General features: G+C 42.5%; 1 protein-coding gene across 2 annotated transcripts in view; it reads left to right on the plus strand.

Annotated features, from left to right (window-relative positions):
* The first annotated feature begins 800 nt into the window (after positions 1-800).
* CWC15 (CWC15 spliceosome associated protein homolog) overlaps positions 801-21,629 on the plus strand; it is a 33,310-nt gene continuing 12,481 nt past the window's right edge. The window contains exons 1-5 of one of the 2 annotated variants that reach the window (XM_045019645.1): positions 801-958; positions 2,280-2,418; positions 4,591-4,703; positions 5,719-5,807; positions 6,802-6,912. In XM_045019645.1, the coding sequence (XP_044875580.1) occupies positions 2,288-2,418; positions 4,591-4,703; positions 5,719-5,807; positions 6,802-6,912 (444 nt within the window). In that variant the 5' untranslated portion in view covers positions 801-958; positions 2,280-2,287. Of the gene's footprint in view, positions 959-1,344; positions 1,586-2,279; positions 2,419-4,590; positions 4,704-5,718; positions 5,808-6,801; positions 6,913-21,629 lie in introns of those variants that run through there. The other variant, XM_045019649.1, reaches the window with a different exon arrangement.

Consider the following 21,629-nt stretch of genomic DNA (forward strand, 5'->3'; position numbering starts at 1 on the left):
TCCCTATTGGACCCAAACATGACCCACTTTCCCAGCCGAGAGCTGCAACTAAAAGCCACAGAACGTCAGGGCTGGAAGGGAGCTCAGGTCAGCTAGTCGGCTGCTCCCCTGCTCCAAGCAGGACCAATCCCCAGACTCCTAAGTGGCCCCGCTCAAGGGTTGAACTCACAACGCTGGGTTTAGCAGGCCAATGCTCAAAGCACTGGGCTCTCCCCGCAAGATGTGAAAAGCATTTGTTAAATAAATATTCAGATGGCTCCCTCTTTTTTTGGTGCCTTCTTTTGTTTTCACGTGTCATTTTTTTATTTGTATTAGGCTGGGGTGGGGCCTCAAAAGCTGGAGTGGCCTGGGCGGCTCTGGACCACTGAGAGTCAGGGGGTGAAGTGAACGGTGCATCCCCAAGCCAAGCCAGGCAAACCCCCGTGGAAAGCACCAGCCGCAGAACAGGGCGAGGTGGGGCTCGATCTCGGGCTTCTTCAGACGTGGGGACACAGTTTACCCGCGACGGGTTGGGCGCCCGGCTCCCTGTGCCCAGTCACGGACTCGGAGCCCCTCACAGGCTCCGGACCCTGCCCCCTTTCGGGCTGGCGCCTCAGACTCTCTGCGGCAGAAGCCGCCGCCGCCATCGTTAGCTAGGTACAGGGCTGCCGGTGACAACAGAACCACCGCACCCACTCCCGGCGCGGAGCGAGGGAACTTCCGCCTCGGTAACCATCATGGCGGAGCAGCGCCCGCGCAGTCACGTAACGTGACTCTCTCGCAGACGGAGTAAGCCCCGCCTCTTCTGCTCTCTCTATGGTGCTTCCCCGGGCCGGGCCGTGCGTTGCGGCGTGTCTATGGTTTGCGCGCGGTGGCCTGTGGGAAGGCGGAGGAGTTATGGCCTAGGCGCTGGCCGCGCGCGCGTAGCTGGCCTGGGAGCGGAGCGGGGCAGTGGCGGGGGGGACCCGCTGTGTGTAAGGTGGGTCCTGGTGTCTGGGTGCTCCTGAGGGCAAAGGGGGTGGGGGCCGGGAGAGGGGGCGTGTCACGGATGGGGGGAGGCTCTGAGGAGGAGGAGGGGTCCGAGTGTGTTGGGGCGGCTCTGAGGCAGGGGAGCCGGGTAGGGGCCCTGCTGACGGGGGCGGGGTGGGGGGTGTCATTAACGGAAGAGGGGGAGGGGTGCTGGAGAGGAAGCGGCGGGGGTTGATTTGGGGGAGCGGTGGAGGCGGACTTTAGCTTCAGTGATGACATTTCACCCAGTTCTTTTCATGCGGACTGTGTCATAAGTGGAGGTTAAACACCATTCCACGGTTAAAATAAAACGCAATAGAAGAGTGTGAGGTTACTGCTAATATCTAGCTCTGCTAGAACATTTTCTATCAAAGCCCTTTACCAAGGCAGTCAGTATCATTATCCACATATTAGTGATTGGGAAGTTGAGGCACAGAAAAAGGCAGTGGCTGGCTTGAGGTGACCCAATAGGCCAGCTGGGCCTCCCTAGTCCCAGTGCTCTAGCCACAGGGCTATATTGCCTTCCAGGGAGAAAGAAGATGCAGTGCTCAAAAATTAATATTTACATGCACCAGGACATGTTGGACAAATAAGATAGGTCTGTGATGCATAAAAAGTTTTAGACACTTTATGAAAACACTTAAACTTAGTGCTCCTGCTTGTACAAATGTATAGAGAGAGATTATAAATTCTCTCTCTTTGAATGTTTGAATAAGAGTTGAAATGAGATGGGAAGGGCTAGAAAGGCAGATCTACAAAATAGGAAATGTAGACTAGAGAGCTTGCTCATGCCATTGATGATAGCTTTGTGTTGAGGGAAATGACAGAAAGCTAGTAACAAAGATTTTCATATGTTATCAGTGTGTCTCATTTGAGGTAAACAGTAACTTGTCTAATTTCATTTATAGACATTAATTATAGATTAATTTGCATGTGTGATTTGACTTGAGTGATATTGACTCATATTTTTGAGAAGGAAAAAATGGAAATGTATTGACTTTTTATAATACTTTGTCCTTCTTGAAAGGAGCTTTCTGTGTATGTAATAATCTCACGTCCTGTGTTTCTTTTCCCCCTCCCCTTCCTGACAGATTAATGAAAATCTGAATAGGTTATTCAGTTAAATAAAATGCTTCTGGGATGCAGCACTGTTTGCCAAGTTGTAGTTTACACTCTTTAACTGTAGCAAGAGCTGTGGTTGCTGCTATAATTCCATGAGCAATGTACTTCTTCAATTAATGTCTTTCATTATGACTAGTGGTAATTACCATATTTTGCATTTGATCGTGAAGTAATTAAGATGACAACAGCAGCTAGGCCAACATTTGAACCTGCAAGAGGAGGAAGAGGAAAAGGAGAAGGAGATTTAAGTCAGCTCTCCAAACAATATTCCAGCAGAGATCTTCCTTCTCATACTAAAATTAAATACAGGTAAAGGCCAGTTTCTTTTCTTGCAACAACATGGTGTATAGTGAATTATTCTCAGACTTGCACTGCTACTGAAAGAGAAATATCACAGATAATATTTACATGTTAAACACTGATAATGTACTTAGCACCATACAGGCCCAAAATAAGGGCATTGCACCTGTCACAGTGAGGGTGCAGTGATGGAAGGATAGAAGAGTTTCCAGTCTGAAGAGCAGACACTGAAAATAGGATGTATTGGAAGTAATTGTAGTATTTTAATATTTATTGAATTTGCTTGTTTCTTGTGGGCACCACAACATAAATTAGTCCTTAGAAGGGGCTTGAATAAGAAAAGGGTGAACTGTATTGACCAGAGCATTCTGTGCATAAGGGAAAAGATATAGGGTCATGTGAAGGAGGGAGGAGGAGATGTCTCATTCGACATTATGATAATCATCACCAAAGCTGATATTACACTTGTCTAAGTTCCCCTGACTGCAAATTTTTGTTATTTTACAATCTCACTTCATTACATTTTGAAATGCTTTGTCCATCTCTCTTGCTGTGTGCAAGACTCATATAGGTGAGAAATGAAGCATGCTGGAAATATAACAAAACTATATACAAAATGCTGTCAGAAGCACAGTATAAAATGGAGGTGTTTCTCTACTTTTAGTTAAAATTTTAGGTGTTTGTAAGAATATTATAGAAGACATTTTCAGACAAATATGTTTTTTTTAAGTTAATGTTGTCCCTTGAAATAGAAGACAAGTAGGATGTGTCATACTGGTTTTCCACTTTCTCAGGGCTTGGCTACACTTACAAATTTGCAGCGCTGCAGCAGGGTGTGAAAACACACCCTCTCCAGCGCTGCAAATTGCGGCGCTGCAAAGCGCCAGTGTGGTCAAAGTCCCAGCGCTGGGAGCCGCGCTCCCAGCGCTGTCCGTTATTCCCCACAGGGAGGTGGAGTACGGACAGCGCTGGGAGAGCTCTCTCCCAGCGCTGGCGCTTTGACTACACTTAACGCTTCAAAGCGCTGCCACGGCAGCGCTTTGAAGTGTAAGTGTAGCCAAAGCCTCAGAGAAGTAGCAGTGGGGAAAATACATGCATAAGCACATACGCTGAATATTTTAACAAAGCTTCTGGGTGCTTTTTAATAATGTCTTCATTATGTCCCTGTTCTTCTACAGCTGATCTGAAGGATGGCTTTGTTAAATAGTACTGCATCATTGAACCTTGTTGCAATGTTTTAGTCTCCCTTGTTCTGTTTTGAATTACATGTTGTATTTGGAGTTCTTGTGGCTGTATCAGCCACAAGCCACTCGGTTATGGGATCTGCAATTCCCGATTGTTATTTATACAGTAAGAAAATGAGCAAATTACTTCACCATAAAAACAGACTTGTGAACACAGTATATTAATAGCTGCTTGAATCTGGGTTTCGTCCAGGCACTGTGTACACTTATTTCCAGAACAGAGGAGTGAAATGAATTATTGCTCACTTCATTCATTTTAGTTCTTTTTAAGTTTTCCACAGCAAATTCAACATTGCCTGGAAAAGGCTTGCATTAATGTGTGTCAAATATGAATGAGCTGTTGCTCTTAAATATGCATGGTGCGAAGCAATTATTTCCATTTGCCCCCTCTTCCCACTTGCTTGTTCTTCTAGAACACAAGTTAGTGAATCATCTAATTTGCAGGTGGATAAACCATCTCTCTGCAAGGATAAACTATAGTAATCTGATACATCTATCTGTGATTAACTGAAAACACATTTTAGTCTTGATCTTGGGATGTTATAACTGTCAGAGAGAGAATGTCAGCCAGAATGTCAGATCCTGGGGAATGCTGGCTAGGACGTGATGCTTGTATAATACAATACTAGGTGTCTTAGAAGTACCTAAGATAAATGGATAGGGTCATTCCCTATTTTTACTGAAATTCTGTGATGTCTTTAAAATCCATTTGGAAGCCACTGGAAACTGGATGAAGTTTTAATGTTAGTGAAGGATGTGGGGAATGCACCTTAAGTGGTGTTTCATCCTCCTTGTATAGCTCTGCAGAATCATTCTGATTTCTGGCAACTAGCTCGTCATTCCAGAACTTTCAGGCCCACAGGGGCAAATGCTACAAAGTGGGAACTGTCTACTTCACCTTCCCTTTCTTACCTTTTTTTCTGATTGCCTGTTCTAGACAGACCACTCAGGATGCCCCTGAGGAGGTGCGTAATCGTGACTTCAGAAGAGAACTGGAGGAGAGAGAACGAGTTGCTGTAAGAGAAAAGAGCAGAGACAGACCAGCAAGAGGTGAAATGAAACTTCTACTAAACAGAATCCGAGGGGTAGCCGTGTTAGTCTGGATCTGTAAAATCAGCAAAGAGTCCTGTGGCACCTTATAGACTTGCGTCCGACGAAGTGGGTATTCACCCATGAAAGCTCATGCTCCAATACGTCTGTTAGTCTATAAGTTGCCACAGGACTCTTTGCTGATATTACTAAACAGAAAATTACATCCTGTAATGAATCCATGCACTTTTGTCAGGATATCATGGGAATAGAATCCACGACCTACTTGAGCTGAAGGAGAACCTTCGTCTCTAATAGTAACACATGTACCATCTGTGGGCCAGCAACTAAAACATGACTGTTACATATATGTTGCCAGTTCATGACAGTACAAAAGGAGCTTTTATTCTTATACTGCTGGGGGAAACACATTTTATCGTTTTTTTGTTTTTTTTAAAGCCTTGGCAAGACAAATAATGCATTACAAAATATGTGAGATTGTTAGTGGATAATGGAGATTTTCTCTGAAATTAATATTTCAGATAACTTTGTGTTCTGTAGTGCTGATGTTTGTGAAAATGTAGGCACTACTGATTGTGTGGATCATCTAAAATGTATCTAGATACTTAAACAACACTTGTGGTAAGAAAATGGGGACATTCAAACTCTATGGGCTGCAGAAGCTGTGCTGATAAGGTCCAAACTGCCAGTGTTTAGAAGCAGCCCATATGCAAGACTGAGGGTTCCTGTCTCCTTGGGATCTGTGGAGTTGGGAGGGTGCAGTGCAGCCACCTCTAATGGCCCCCTTTCCTCTTCAAGTAATGACATGAAGAAACTCTATAAAATGAACCTCTTGAGTTTTTGGGGTGCCAGTTCCACTGCCATGGGATTTCTCTGCAGGGGAGGTCAGTTCAGACATCAAGTCATTTGATTCCAGAAGTTAGATGTTGCAGGGTGAAGTTTGGTGATTCTGCTTTACTGTCGATCTTATTGACTTGTACAAATGTTCATAAATTTTCCTTTTTTAACTTCTCAGAGCACACCACATCCTCTTCGGTGTCTAAGAAACCTCGATTAGATCAGATTCCTGCAGCAAACCTTGATGCAGATGATCCACTCACAGATGTATGTATTTTCAGTTCCTTAGGGTACTCAATAGGGGTACATATTGCATTCACAGATCTGTTAAGGACCAGATGGCCAGATAATGGTTCCAGCACATCTGGTCTCTTTCTTTAACAAGTTACTGTAAATGGAGTTTGGTGGAATGTAGAATTGTTCAAAGGACCCTGCTTTCACACCCTAACAGCAGTTTGAAGAAATCACTTTTCACACACTCCAGGCAGTAGCTAGGAAGCTAAGGGACGGGGGGGTGGAGGTAGAATAGAAGGTTCTGGGTGGTAGATAATGAGGATCTTCCTTCCAAAAGTTATTGGGAAAGAAGTGTCTTTAAATTTAATCAAAACCTACATAGCTAGAGATTCTGATGCTGATGTGCCACACTCTTACTCTCGTTATTTTGTAACATTATTAAAATTTTGTGCTGCTCTAGGTGCATGTGGCACATTCGATAGCACAATATTAATTTTGCTTCTAAGTAGTACTTGCAAGTTCCATCCAAGGCCACCTTGTGCTAGTCACTATACACTCTTTTAGCAAAAAGACAGTTCCTGCTCCAAACAGTTTATAATTTTAGCATACAACTAGAGACAACTGATGAATTAAAATCAAACAAAGAATGAGGGAGGTTGAGGTACATGTGAAATGATTGTTTGGAGTCAGTAATTGTATCAGCATGCCAACTGCCCAGCTGGTGGATGCAAGTAATGAATTACATAGTCAGGATAAGAACAAATGCATCCATTTGTGCCTTGCTTTTAATGTTCAAGGACAAAAGAATAATTTGTATTATTGCTGTCATTGCAACCTCCAAAACGCTTCAGGAATCCACTTCCAGCAAATTCTAGTCTGTTTTAGGTAGTCCTGGTTTTACAATGTTTGAGCAAAATATTTGGTTCTGTGTAATTTCTTTTTCCGGAGTAAATGTATACTTTTCACAATAGACAGCTGGTTTTATGAAATAGAATGAAGTAACCAACCCAGCATTTCCTCCTTTTAGGAAGATGATGAAGATGAGGATTTTGATGAAGAGAGCGATGACGATACTGCAGCTCTTCTGGCTGAACTAGAAAAAATCAAAAAAGAGAGAGCTGAGGAGCAGGCCCGAAAGGTATAATCTCACTAGTTAAATAGGTTCTTTGCTTGAAAATTAATTTAAAAAAAATGCAGTTTCACAATATACTAGAAACTGCACTGGAAGTGATAGATTGTAAAACTATTAAAAACAAGTAAGAAGCACGTGGTAGCCCTTTAAAAGGACATTTACCAGGAATAAATTTCTTATTAAATTTTTTTGATGGGGTGAATTTAGTACTCCATTAAAGGGAAGTGCCAATGGCGGCAGTTAGTACCCCATCCCATGCCTGGCTCTATGCAAACCAATGCACTTAATCCCTTAACAACCTTTCAGTTCCTATGCCAAGTGGTTCTTGACTAAAGGCTGCCAGTTTGCCAAACTATGTTATGGTTTTGATAAGTACTTCTGGAGATTTGACTAAGGCCATTCAAGGTGAGTGAGGTAATATCTTTTATTGGACCAGTAAATAGGTCAGATATAGAGTGATCGCTTTGTGGAAAGTGTTCACCCACAGGCAATGTGGTGTTTTTGTCTTACCATTTTCCTGGGTGAGTTCATTTGATAATATAGTGATTGTCTGGTTTCATCCACATAGTTGCTATTGAGGCATTTAGTGCACTGGCTGAGGTATATCACATGTTGTGATAAGAATGTGTAAGACCCATGGATCTTGAAAGGTGTGCGGTTGGGGATGTTGATCATTGTAGCAGGTTTTGTATCTGTTATTCTGGCAGGATTTGGTGCCACTTTGAGTTGGTGCAGGGGTGGCCAACCTGAGCCTGAGAAGGAGACAGAATTTACCAATGTACATTGCCAAAGAGCCACAGTAATATGTCAGTGTGCAGGAGGCTCTGGGAGCAAGGGGGGAGGAGCAAGGGCATGGCAAGCTCAGGGGAGAGGACGGGAAGGGGCGGAGTGGGGGCAGGGCCTGTGACAGAGCCAGGGGTTGAGCAGTGAGCACACCCCGGCCCTTTGGAAAGTTGGTGCCTATAGCCCCAGCCCCGGAGTCGGTGCCTATACAAGGAGCCACAGGTTGGCCACCCCATGATTGGTGTATTCTGGTCTGTGGGGAGTTGCTTCTGATGAGGAGCTTGGAGAGATTGGTCAATTGAAGGCCAAAAGAAGGGGTTCAGGAAAGATTTATTTCAGGAGGGAGTGCCCCTCAAGTATGGAGGTGGTTGTTTGATACCTCAGTGTGTGGTGGTAGGTGACAAGGGGTGTGTTTCTGTATTGAAGCCGGTTCTCTCAGGGTGTTTGGGTGGCCCATTCCATTATGTGATCTACTTCTCTGGTGGAGTGTCTTTGTTTAGTGAAGGCAGTTTTGAGTGTATGAAGGTCTATATCCCAGACTTCCTCCTTAGAGCATATTCTATGGTATCTGCATGCCTGACTGTAAATAACAGATTTCAGGTCACAGAACTTGGTCCAATAGAAGATATTACCTCATCCACCTTCTCTCTCTAGTTACCCTGGGACCAACACAGATGCAATACAACTCTATAAGGCCACTCAATGCAGTTTCATTTGAACTTAGAGTTGGCACAGCTGGCTTCTATGCCACCCTCATCAGCAGCCCCTGGTGTAAGGGATGGGGAAAAGGTCTGACTGGAATGCAATGTGTTCTAGTAATCTCTGGCTGCCAAACATCTCTCTGGGGGGTCATTGTCCACTGAGGTACTCTAGAACAGCCTATTATGCCACAGCCAATTTAGAATCAGCCAGAATTGGGGACCTGCCACAAAGTCCTTTGTCACCTTTCTTCGCACTGGATACAGCTGAGAATCTAGCCTCTAGTGTTGATAGCACAGGAAACTATTTTCAAGCTTATGTAGGATATTATAAACAGGGAAATAAGAAATGCAAATCTGTTAGTTTATGGTGCCTCTCATCCCAAGAAAACCCAAATACTTTATCTGTGCTCTTGCAGTGCCACCTTTCAGTTGTGTACCATTGGTCACGGTTGTCCAGAAGTTTGGAATGGTGTCCCAAATCCTCTGCTTAACAGAATTTAAAGATGTGGTGTTAGAATGTTCTCCATTTTGAAGGTCTGGTATACACCAAGGCATTGTAAACTTCAGTTTGACCAGTTTTGCACATGCTAATGCCTAGGCTGTCTCCCAAGCTTTAGCTCAACTAGCTTTGCATGTTACAGTAGGGGTGCTCAACCTACAGCCCATGGGCTGTACATGGCCCACCAGAGCATTTTATAAGGTCCACGGCAATATAAACAATATACTAATGGCCAATTTCTTTTATCATGGGAAGTTGAAGGGGTGAATCAGCCCTGGTTGGATTTGGAGCTGTGGTTCTACTATTGATATTCCAAATACCTGCTACTGAGCCTACCAAACTAGTCCATTTTTAACATTAAAAATGTACTTGGAAGTGTCTTTCTCTTACCTCTGTGCCTAGGATTTGCAGCATGTACCATATGTAATAGCCAGTAATCTGAAACTATGCTCTGCAATAGTAACTTGGCCTAGCAGGATTTATTTAACAGCCTGGCAGCCTTACCTCAGAATTGTCCTGCTTTTAAAATTTATTTAAACACAGTGAGTTCAGTGTATCTGTTTTCGCAGTAGTATGAAGAGACTTCTGTTTCTGTGATCCTAGAAAAAGCTCTTCTTACAAGGAAAATTTATAATTTCAGTTTGACTGAAAGTTGGACTTATAATTCTGTATCTATTAAATAGTTTAGCTTGTTACATTCACACTGATATACAGATGGCTTTGCGTTGGGAATTTAATGGTTTGGAATTGCTGTGCATAGAACTGTATTTCTAGATTTATATTAACTATACAAAAGTGGGGGGGTGGGAATAAAATTTCTGAAGGTACACTTTGTGCCACTAGAGGGCACTTGAAGCTGTGAAGTATATAACATTCATCTGGCTTTTGCTGCCCTTTTTTTTAAACTATTCATTATCCTCACTGTAATCCTCTTTTTGAGAATAAGTCCGTGTGTAACAATTCATGCATAGACAATGACCTAAAATAAATCAGTGTTTCCTCCTAAGAAGAAATGCTAAGTAAGTATTATTGGATCTGGTGGTACCTGTTGTGTCAAACTTGCTATATATTTTAGTGGGAAGGAGATGTCTGTTCTTCCCTACTGTCTCTCAGCCAGTGGCTGAAAATTATCATATATGTAGGCATAAAAGCATTTTTAAGTAAATATTGATGACTTCAAAGTACGTTGAAATTTTTTTTATAGCGCTAACCTGAAAATTGTTTATACTAATCAAAATTGTATATAAAAGACATTATTTGCAGAATATTACGAAATAATATAAATTGATATGATTAAATATGGCTCCCTCTTACTGTTATGGGAGGCACAGAAAGCCTGTTAGTGAGATCAAGTTAAGGAGCTTCATTATGATGGCAACAGTAAAGATAAACATCTCTGTAGATTGCTAAATTTAAAAACAAAAAAGCATATTCCCCATCCAAGTGTTTTCCTATCCTTCGGCACTTAGGATGGATTAAATGGAAAGCTTGCAAAAGGTCAGGAAAAGAAAAAGTAGTCATTTTAATATAAGAGGAAGCAGAAGTAAGGGATTTGGAGTCCAGAAATCTCTAGAATGGATTATCTTGTTTTGCTAAAAGAAGTGGACCAAGGGGGGTGAAAACTCATTGGTCCATGGAGAGGGTTCACTTTCCTCTCCCACCCTGAATTAGCTGCATGCCCTCTTCACTGGCTTAGCTCCCATTGTCTTATTCCCTCATCCCTCACTTCCTGGCAGCATTTGGAGTCATTGCTGCCCTCTAGGCCACCCACTGAAACAGTGCGTTTCCTGCTATGGAAGTGAGCTTCATGAGGAGAAATTCAGCCCCAGGCTGTAGTGTACTCTTCTGTGGAAACTGTGGGGCCTATGAGTGGACAACTGTCTCCCTGCATCCAGCCGTGGCCCCACACATGGAGGGACTGCCCACTCCCCATCCATAATCCACCACGTCTCCCCTGCTTCCCAGGTGGATCCCAAGCTCAGAGATTGCTTCCAAAGGGTCTTGAGAAGAAGATGATGACACTTCTATGGAAGTGACTGACCTGCCCACCACTTCTGCACAGGAGTAAGATTATTCTTATGAGCTTTGATCTCGAGGGCACAGTGTAGCTGCTGCATCAATTTCCCACCTGTAAAAGGATATTTCCTTACCTCAGGGGAGCTGACATTTTGATTATAGTTGTGAAGGACTTTGCATGTCAGTAGTACCAGACATCTTCCAAGCTCTTCAAATGTTTTACAAACCATAGTTCAAGGCTGCAAACTTTATGGATGTGAGTCATTCCACTGTCTTCAGTGTGATGACACATGTGAGTCGTTAGTTACTTGCATGCATGATTTACTCCTGGAGGAATTCTGCGCCAAAAAATAAAAAATTCTGCGCACAATATTTTGAAATTCTGCAAAGTTCTGCATATTTTATTTGTCAAAATAACAATATAATCATACCAGTTTCAATTATTTTTGATAATCTATTTCAAAATACCTGTCAGCAAGTATGTCTAGAAGATAATAAGGTGATAAATAACAGTCAGCATGGATTTGTCAAGAACAAATAGTGTCAAACCAACCTGATAGCTCCGTTTGACAGACTAACAAGCGTTGTGGATAGGGGGGAAGTGGTAGACATGGTATATCTTGACTTTAGTAGAGCTTTTGATACTGTCTCACATGACCTTCACATACACAAACTAGGGAAATGCAATCTAGATGGAGCTACTATAAGGTGGGTGCAAAACTGGTTGGAAAACCATTCCCAGAGAGTAGTTATCAGTGGTTCACAGTCAAGCTGGAAGAGTATAATGAGTGGAGTCTTGCAGGGATCAGTTCTGGGTCCGGATCTGTTCATTATCGTCATCGGTGATTTAGATAATGGCATAGAGAGTACATTTAAAAAGTTTGCAGACAATACCAAACTGCAAGGGGGTTGCAAGTGCTTTGGAGGATATGATTAAAATTCAAAATGACCTGGACAAACTGGAGAAATGGTCTGAAGTAAATAGGATGAAATTCAATAAAGACAAATGCAAAGGACTCCACTTAGGAAGGAACAATCAGTTGCACACATACAAAATGGGAAATGACTGCTGTGGCAAATTGCCGGCACTACTATGATGGGTCTCGTGCTTTCTCTTCTTGTAGGGGTGTTCAGGTTGCCATTTCTCGCCCCTGATCTGGGTCATTAACTGTCCCACTAGTATCCCAGAGAAGGGGAGTGGAGAGGGAGGGACCTGGGCCCACCCTCTACTCTGGGTCCCAGCCCAGGGGCCCTAGGTATAGCGGCAAACCACTTGAACTAGTGATTCCCTCCTCTGGGCTACTTCCCTCTCCAGACCTTCAGCTTGTGGGGCTTCCTGCCCTCTCTCTGCTTGGACAAGGTTTCTTCCAACTCTTTGGGAGAAACTTTTGTGTCTGTGGAGTCCCTCTGCTCTGTACAAGCCAGGTTTCCCTTTACCTAGGATCTTGGTCTGCTGGCCCACCACAGCACTTTTCCAAACTCTCCTCTGCTTCCCTCCAAACTGCTCTCTGCTCCAACATCAAACCACTCTGCTTCAACTCTTCCAACTGTCTGATTGAAGCAGGGCTTTTTTTATCAGGTGACTGGCTTCAGGTGCTCTAATTGGCTTCAGGTGCTCTAATTAAACTGTAGCAGCCTCTCTCCCCTCTACAGGGAATAGGCTCTCATCTTGTGGTTCACATATCTCCCATCTATCTCTCTCCTGCTGCCCTCTGGTCATGCTGTTATCACACTGCCTAGGAAGGAGTACTGCGGAAAGAGATCTGGGAGTCAAAGTGGACCGCAAGCTAAATATGAGTCAACAGTGTAACACTGTTGCAAAAAAAGCGAACATCATTGTGGGATGTATTAGCAGGAGTATTGTAAGCAAGATACGAGAAGTAATTCCTCTGCTCTACTCCGTGCTGATTAGGCCTTAACTGGAGTATTGTGCCCAGTTCTGGGTTCCATATTTCAGGAAGGATGTGGAGAAATTGGAGAAAGTCCAGAGAAGAGCAACAAAAATGATTAAAGGTCTAGAAAACATGACCTATGAGAGAAGATTGAAAAAATTGGGTTTGTTTAATCTGGAAAAGAGAAGACTGAGAGGGGACATAAGTTTTCAAGTACATAAAAGGTTGTTACAAGGAGGAGGGAGAAAAATTGTTGTTCTTAACTCTGCGGATAAATTGCAGCAAGGGCGCTTTAGGTTGGACATTAGGAAAAACTTCCTAACTGTCAGGGTGGTTAAGCACCGGAATAAATTGCCTAGGGCGGCGATGGAATCTCCATCATTGGGGATTTTTAAGAGCAGGTTGGACAAACACCTGTCTGGGATGGTCTAGATAATACTTAGTCCTGCCTTGAGTGCAGGGGACTGGACTAGATGACCTCTTGAGGTCCCTTCCAGTTCTGTGATTCTATGATTCTAATACAGACAACAAAAAAGATTCAGGAAATGTTTTTTGATAAATAGATGTCTTACTAGGCATATTAATACAGAACTCTGAGTAATAATTCATTTAAACTACAATACAGAACTGTATTTCCTGCATGCCTCAGAAGCAGTGCAAAGGCTTGGAGGAGTCAAGGGCAATGGAGGAGTTGAGGGAGAGGCAAGTAAATTGCTGGGAAGGAGCCTGGGTGTGAACTTGTAAGGTTGTTGGGTATGGGTGGGAGAAGTATGGAACAGGTTTTTTGGGGTGTTTGGGAGGGATTCTTAGGGACCTTCCCACATGCAGAGCCTGGCTGACCCCTAGCCTCTCACATTCAGTCGGGCACATCTACCTACATCCCCATGTGTTCCTGCTCCCCCATGTGTCCTTGCACCCCCTGTCCACATGTGTCCCTCCACCCCCACTTAGACACCCCCCCCTGTCCCTATGTGGTCCTGCACCTCTCCACCTGTCCCTATGTAGCTCTGCACCCCTTCCCCCATCACCATGTGGTTCTGCACTTCCCTCCTCTCTGTGGCCCTGTGCCTCCACTCCCATTCAGCTCCTGCCCCAATCTGTCCTCCCCCACTAGCCCTTATGAGTCCGTCTGACCTCCCAGCATCCCATGCTGTCTGTCTCCCCATAGCCTCTGTCTCCTGATCTGGTCCACTGTGAAGAAGGCAGGCTCTTTCTGTTCCCTCGCTGGCCGGGAGTTGCTACTTTGTTCTATCGCCACAGTGCCCTTTGGTGGGCAAAAGGCAGAACTGCTTTTTCCTGTGCAAAAAATCAAAAATATGCAGGGCTCATTAATTATGTGTGCGCTTAGTAGTGCAGAATTCCCCAAGGAGTAATGTTTGCAGGATCAGACCTTACATACACAATTAAATAGCTTCACTGCTGAAATGGAGAACTTCTGGAGTGGAGGGCATCAGACAAGCAAATGGCAAAAATGTGCCTGTGTGGGAGGACATAGCTAAGTAAAACAATATAAAATCTACAAGCCCCATCTTTAAAACTAGCCTGCATCTTAAAGCTGTTCAAATATATTTAAATGTCATCCAACCTAGAACAACTTCTGAGCTATTGAATGCCATAAATTGAGTACTGCCAGTTTAGTACTACTAGTTCTACTCTGCAAACTGACTAAAACTGGCATTGCCTTTCAGCAGATCTGCTCCCTGTTTGTATTCAAAGTCTTGACTGTTGATTTTTAGAGACACAAAATAAGCTTGAAAAGTTTGTTATTCCTATTAACTTTGCTGTCCGTGCAGGGCAAAAAATAAGCAAACTTGCGCGTTAGCAGCATTGCTGAGCTGCAAACACTAGCATTGGGAGGGCCCAGTTTGTCCTGCAGAAAAGAACCCAGATTGACTTTTAGGTCTTAGATATTTGCAGGGATGGCAGTTAAGAAAAACATCTGTTTATTTGTATATTAAGCACACTTGATTCTGACAATAATTAGACAGTAAGCATGCACCCCACAATTCTGTCATTTTACGCCTCTCTTCTAAGAGCATATGCATTTTAAAGGGACATTGTCAACTTGAAAAAAACATGTAGGCATTCCCATAATGGATCAGACGAGCGGTCTGTCTAGTCCAGTATCCTACGACCATGACTAATACCAGCTGCTTCAGAGGAAGAAACCGTGCAGTCAGCAGTTATGGGATAACCTGCTGTACGTGGGAGAACTTCTCATAACTTCACTAATTGTAGATAGGCTTGTATCCCAAAGGTCTTGGGCTATCTAGGATGCATGTAAATATCAACTAAACTCTTGTCTTGTGGCAGTGAGTTCCACCTGCCAATTGTGCACTGTGTGAAAAATTTCCTTTAATCAATTCTGAATTTGCAGTCTTTTATTGTAATTGAATGTCCCCTTTATCTATTAGTTGAGAGAGGGGGAACACAAGTTCTCAATTGTCTTAATACTATTCATTATTTTACGTACTTCCAGTCACTATAGTCATCTCCACAGAAGAACAGGGTTCCAGTTTCCCTTGTCTTAGGTGAAAGATCTTTGTCTAAGCAGGTGTCTCACCTATATTCAGTTCCCAGAGACTTCAACCTCCTTGGCTGGAGGAAGTATCTTTCTCAGCATTCATGAGCTCTGGCCGCTTGTCTGTACACTGATGTAGGCCAGGATTGTGTCATTTCTCACATATCTTCCCAAACTCCCTAATTTGTCCCTAAACTCAGGATGACTTCATGCTGTTGTTCCCTTCTTGTGGACTTTCCATCCCCCTGCTGATTTGTATGTAAATGGGATTTCCATTGTTTTTGGTCACACCTTCTTAACTTCCTCCTCTCTGGGGAAGAACTTGTTTCTCTCCCTTTGTTTGGTCGCAGATTTTAAAGCATAATATCAGTGAGTATTCATAATTCCTTATGTAGTGTTAATACTACATTTTACAATGATATTAATCACCATTGTCATTAGCTTTTATAAAAGACCTTACTTACTTGATACTTTTATAATACGGTAATATTGTATACAATCGGTTGATTCAGTTACTTATCATTTGCGGTTTAGACCCTCTGTCTTTATAGTCCAGAGTCCATCTCCCCAACTTGCTCACTTGATGGCTTCATTTAATTATGTAAATGTGCCTTCATTGTCTCTGCCTGACATCTGGGCTGGTCAGACAAACACATTGGCTAAAGCAGACTGTACTTAAGCTTTCTTGCCTACTACATTATAAGAGATAAGTCTAGCTCATATTCATAATTGTGTACACCCGCCGTACATACATCATGCTAGAATCTTAATCAGTGAGTTACTGATAGTTTTCCAGTGAAATTTTACATAATACCTTTCAGATGCAGATTATCACAATGTGTTAAGTACAGTGAGCATGTCAGGCCTGATGAATTGCTCACAATGACTAGTGAACCATCAATGAGCCTCTGCATCACACACATAACATAGGCCATAAAACTTCCCCAAAATAATTCCTAGAGCATAGTTTTTAGAAAAATATCCAAATCTTGATTTTAAAATCATCAGTGATTGATTCCACAATATTTGGTAAATTGTGCCTATGGGTAATTATCCTCTCTGTCAAATTTACCCCGTTTCTAGTCTGAATTTGTCTAGCTTCAACTTCCAGCCATGGGATTGTATTCTACCTTTCTCCGCTCGATTGAAAAGCCCATTATTATATATTGTTCCCCATGCAGAAACTTGAGTCAACTCACCCTTTTGTTAAGCTAAAATGGATTAAGCAATTTGAGTCTGTTGCTATAAGGTATATGTATTTTCTAATCCTTTAATCATTTTTATGAGTCTTCTCTGGACCCTCTCCAATTTCTTGAATTGTGGGCACCACAACTGGATGCAGTATTCTAGCAGTGATTGCACCAGTGTCAAATACAGAGGTAAAACAATGCCTCTGCTCTTACTCAAGATTCCCCTGTTTATGCACCTGTCTTGGGGTCCATTCACTGCTGGGTGCACCCCTCTTGTGGCTGCATCTGGGGACTAACTCTGCCCAGTCTAATGCTTTCTTCCCTCGCTCACTTATGCTTCAGCCCCTCTTGTTCTCTAAGAATTGCAGTGCTTCCTCTTCATGGCTTGGCCCGCTGTACAGCTTTTCCCCTTCTGGGTAACTCGGTCCTTCCAGACCAGCTGTCCAATTGGTGTCTCCAACAATCCTGTGCCACTTCTCAGTAGGTGGTAGGGGAACCTAGATCCACCCTTTACACTTGGTTCCAGCCCAGGGACCCTTGTTGCCTGATCCTTTTTAATGGCTAATAGTAATAATCGTATTGATGGCCACTTGCTCCTGGTTAATGAGGTGGAGTAATGGGATTCTTGTCCCAGAATCAGGTCCACAGACCTAATACCGATGAGTTCAGTGTCTTTAGGGAACCTCACGGTGTATGGCAAGGATACTCACACTGAGGGGAAAGCAGAGACATAGTGATTTTTATTAGAACAAGTAAGAAAGACAGAAAAGCTCTAAACCACATAAACAGATAGGAATATAGCTTTGGGGATATCTGTGGTATCATTCCTGGCACATGCTGTTAGACTTGTATACTCACACCCTTCCTTGAGGACCTGGTGGTGAGAGACAAAGGACTAGCCCTGCCTCTGGCATGCTGAATGAGTCCAATGGTCTAGGTTCCCCAATGCCCAGAGATTGGTGGTAAATAACAATAGAGCTTAAGGGTCAAATGATAGAAAGGCAACCCACTCTATTTCATGGTTAGCCCTATTATAGGACCTGAGCACTATCATGAATATTCATTCTGATGCCCAGCCTTCCATGTCCAAATCTAACTTCCTCATAATATTGGGGTCCACTTATCCTATAGGTCAATGACTCAACTTTTCCAGATGACTGTACCCCTTTCAGGAGTCTGATTTGTCTTGCATACCCCCAAGTTTCACCTCACTTAAAAACTACTTGATTACAAAATCAGACATAAAAATACAAAAAAAGTGTCACAGCACACTATTACTGAAAAATTGGTTACTTTTTCATTTTTACTATACAATTATAATAAATCAATTAGAATATAAATATTGTTTAAATATGTAGCCTGTTGTAAAACTAGGCAAATATCTAGATAAGTTGATGTACCCTCTGGAAGACCTCTGCATACCCCCAGGGGTACACGTACCCCTGATTGAGAACCACTGCTATAGGTTAACATATTAATGTCATTTAACTTATTTGCATATATGTCGGCTATTGCTCAAGCAAGTTTGTGGTTAGATAACTGCCAATAACTGTATCCTAAAATATCCAGAGCTAGTATCAGTTCAGTGTTCCTCCAGTTGCTGGTACTGTTACGTACCAACTCCTTCTAAAATCTACAGGTAACTGTTGTGCTATTTATCTATGCAGAGGGACACAGGCCTACTATGCTTAGCTATACTTATGCTAACTTGCTTAAGCTAATGTCTTACAGGATGCAGACCTGTAGGTTCCTTGTGTTACTGCTGAACAGAATAAAAGGCTAAACTAGGTCTATGGGCTGCACCCTATAACATGCAGCCATGGTCTGCTCAGTCCTACTCCTGGCTACTGTTTCCCTGGGCTTCTTCCTACTCAGCCCTCTCAGGTTCTTTCCCCACAATTCATCTGGGGTTGACGCTTCTTCCAGGGCTGAGATACCAGCACTCATCCTCCCTCTTGGGTTTTCTCCTCCCCACTTCTCTGCTTCCAGTGGCTGCAGACTATCTGCCTTCAGCCTCTTCTTGCTGTCCACTTCCTCATTATATAACAGCCCAACCTGCCCCTGCCCAGCTTGGCTTCATCATCAGTTAGAGTTTATCAGCCCTGACTCTCCTCCAGTTGCAGCCAGATAAAATAACTGGCCTCTCAGGCCCACATTAAACTCTTCGGGGCATGTGTGGGAGTGCACACCCTATCACAGCACCCCAAGATCACATTAGCAGCAAAGAGTCCTGTGGCACCTTATAGACTAACAGAAGTTTTGGAGCATGAGCTTTCGTGGGTGAATACCCACTTTGTTGGATGCATGTCACATTAGCTCCTTTGGCCACAGCGTCACATTGGGAACTCATGTTCAGCTGATTATTCACTGCAAGTGCCAGATCTTTTTCAGAGTTACTGCTTCCAAGGATAAAATCCCACATCCTGTAAGGATGGCCTGCATTCTTTGTTCCTAGATATATATATTTACATTTAACTAAAATGTATATTGTACGTTTGCACCCATTTTACCAAGCAATCCAATTCACTCTGAATCAGTGACCTGGCCTCTTGTCTATTTACAACTCTCCCAATTTTTGTCTCATTTGCAAACTTCATCAGTGTTGATTTCATTTTCTTCCAGGTCATTGATAAAGATGTTAAATAGAGTAGGGCCAAGAACCCTACAAAACCCCACTGGAAAACCCTCTCAGTGACAATTCCCCATTTATAGTTATACCTATCAGTTAGCCAGTTTTTAATACATGTAATGTGTGCCATGTTATCCTTCTATATCGATAATTTTATATCGTTCTAGGTTTTTTTAGTCAAAATGTCATGTGGTGCAGAAGTCTAAGTATATTGTGTCCATGCCATTATGTTTATCCATCAAACTTGTAATTTCATCAAAAAAAGATAGTTTGACAGGATCTGTTGTCCATAAACCCATGTTGATTTGCATTAATTATATTATCCTTCATTAATTCTTTATTAAGCGAATCCTGTATCAACTGTTCCATTATCTTGACCAGGATTGATGTCATGCTGACAAGCTTATAATTACCTGGGTCATCCCTTTGGCCCTTTTTTTAAAATTGGCACAAGATTAGCTTTCTCCCTGACCTTTCTCAGTGCTCCAAGACTTTATTAAAAATTGACAATAATAGTCCAGCGAGCTCCTCAGCCCGCTCTTTTAAAACTCTTGGATACAAGTTATCTGAACCTGCTTATTTAAAAATATTTAACTTTATCGTCTGTTTGACATCTTCCAGAGATCCAAGTGGAATGGAAAGAGTGTTATCACCATATGATGAGACTATATCCTTTATTCCCTCCCCACCAAAAAACAGAACAGAAATACTTATTGTACACTTCTTCTGTTTCTCCGTTATTATTGATAACTTTACCATTTCCATTTAGTAGTCTACCATTGTCAGGATTCTTTTTGTTCCTAATATATTTTAAAAAGCTCCTTATTGTTCTTAACTCTGCTGGCTATGGACTTCCCTTTGTGTCCTTTTGCATCCCTTAGCATTTTTCTACAGTTCCTAACTTCTGATTTATATTTATTACTGTTAGGTTAACCTTTCTTCTATTTGTTATACACTATTTTGTTTTTTATAGCTGCCTTCACTTCCCCTCTAAACCTGCACAGCTTTCTTCAACTCTGGGTTTGTGGGTTTTTTGACATCTAGTAAGATGTTCTTAAATGATTCCCAATTATCATTTACATTTTTCTAATTAATTTTTTCCTTCCAGGTCATATTGTGAGCTCATATTTGGCTCATAATTATTTTCAGCACTGTCAAATAGGCCCTTTTGAAGCACCAAGTATATCTATTACTCATGTGTACTTTATTCTGCTTGCACATTATAAATGTGGTCATATCATCACTTGTACTTAAACCACTATTAAGATTTAGTTCTGTGATCAGTTCCTTTTTATCTGTTATGACAAGGTCTAATTACAAATTCCCTCAGGTTGGCTGCAACACTATTTGAGTTAGGAAATTGTCACCTATAATGTGTCGAAATTCCAAAGATATTTTAGTGCTGGTAGCATGGGACCTTCATCATATCAAATTGAAGTCAGTCATGATCAAAGTTTTTCCCCCAGTACATATTATAGATAGGTACGCAAGGGGGCAGTCATCCTGTTCCCTATTGTGATTTGGTGGTTTGTAGAAGACACCAACTGATATCCCATCTTATGGTTTATCTGTTAGGACAGAGATCCATAAGCATTCAAGATCACTTTCTTCTGACTTATCAGTGACTCGGAAACAGGTAATGTGATTTTGCTGGGAGTACAATACAGCAGTGCAGACAATCCAGGAAGTTTTGGGAAAATGTAGGGAACAATTTCCTGGTGCAAGTGCTTGAGGAACCAACTAGGGGCAGAGCTCTTCTTGACCTGCTGCTTACAAACCAGGAAGAATTAGTAGGGGAAGCGAAAGTGAATGGGAATCTGGGAGGCAGTGACCATGAGATGGTTAAGTTCAGGAACCTGACACAAGGAAGAAAGAAGAGCAGCAGAATATGGACCCTGGACTTCAAAAAAGCAGACTTTGACTCCCTCAGGGAACCGATTGGCAGGATCCCCTTGGAGAATAACGTGAAGGGGAAAGAAGTCCAGGAGATCTGGCTGTATTTTAAAGAATCCTTATTGAGATTGCGGGAACAAACCATCTCGATCTGTAGAAAGAATACTAAACATGGCAGATGACCGGCTTGCCTTAACAGTGAAATCCTTGCTGATCTTGAATGCAAAAAAGAAGCTTACAAGAAGTGGAAGATTGGACAAATGAACAGGGAGGAGTATAAAAATATTGCTCAGGTATGCAGGAATGAAATCAGGAAGGCTAAATCACACTTGGAGTTGCAACTAGCAAGAGATGTTAAGAGTAACAAGAAGGGTTTCTTCAGGTGTGTTAGCAACAAGAAGAAAGTAAAGGAAAGGGTGGGCCCCTTACTGAATGAGGGAGGCAACCTAGTGACAGAGGATGTGGAAAAAGCTAATGTGCACAATGCTTTTTTTGCCTCTGTCTTCATGAACAAGGACAGCTCCTAGACTACTGCACTGGGCAGCACAGTATGGGAAGGAGATGACCAGCCCTCTGTGGAGAAAGAAATGGTTCAGGAC

This window comes from Mauremys mutica, chromosome 1 (assembly GCF_020497125.1).
Source record: "Mauremys mutica isolate MM-2020 ecotype Southern chromosome 1, ASM2049712v1, whole genome shotgun sequence".
Classification (NCBI taxonomy): Eukaryota; Metazoa; Chordata; order Testudines; family Geoemydidae; genus Mauremys; species Mauremys mutica.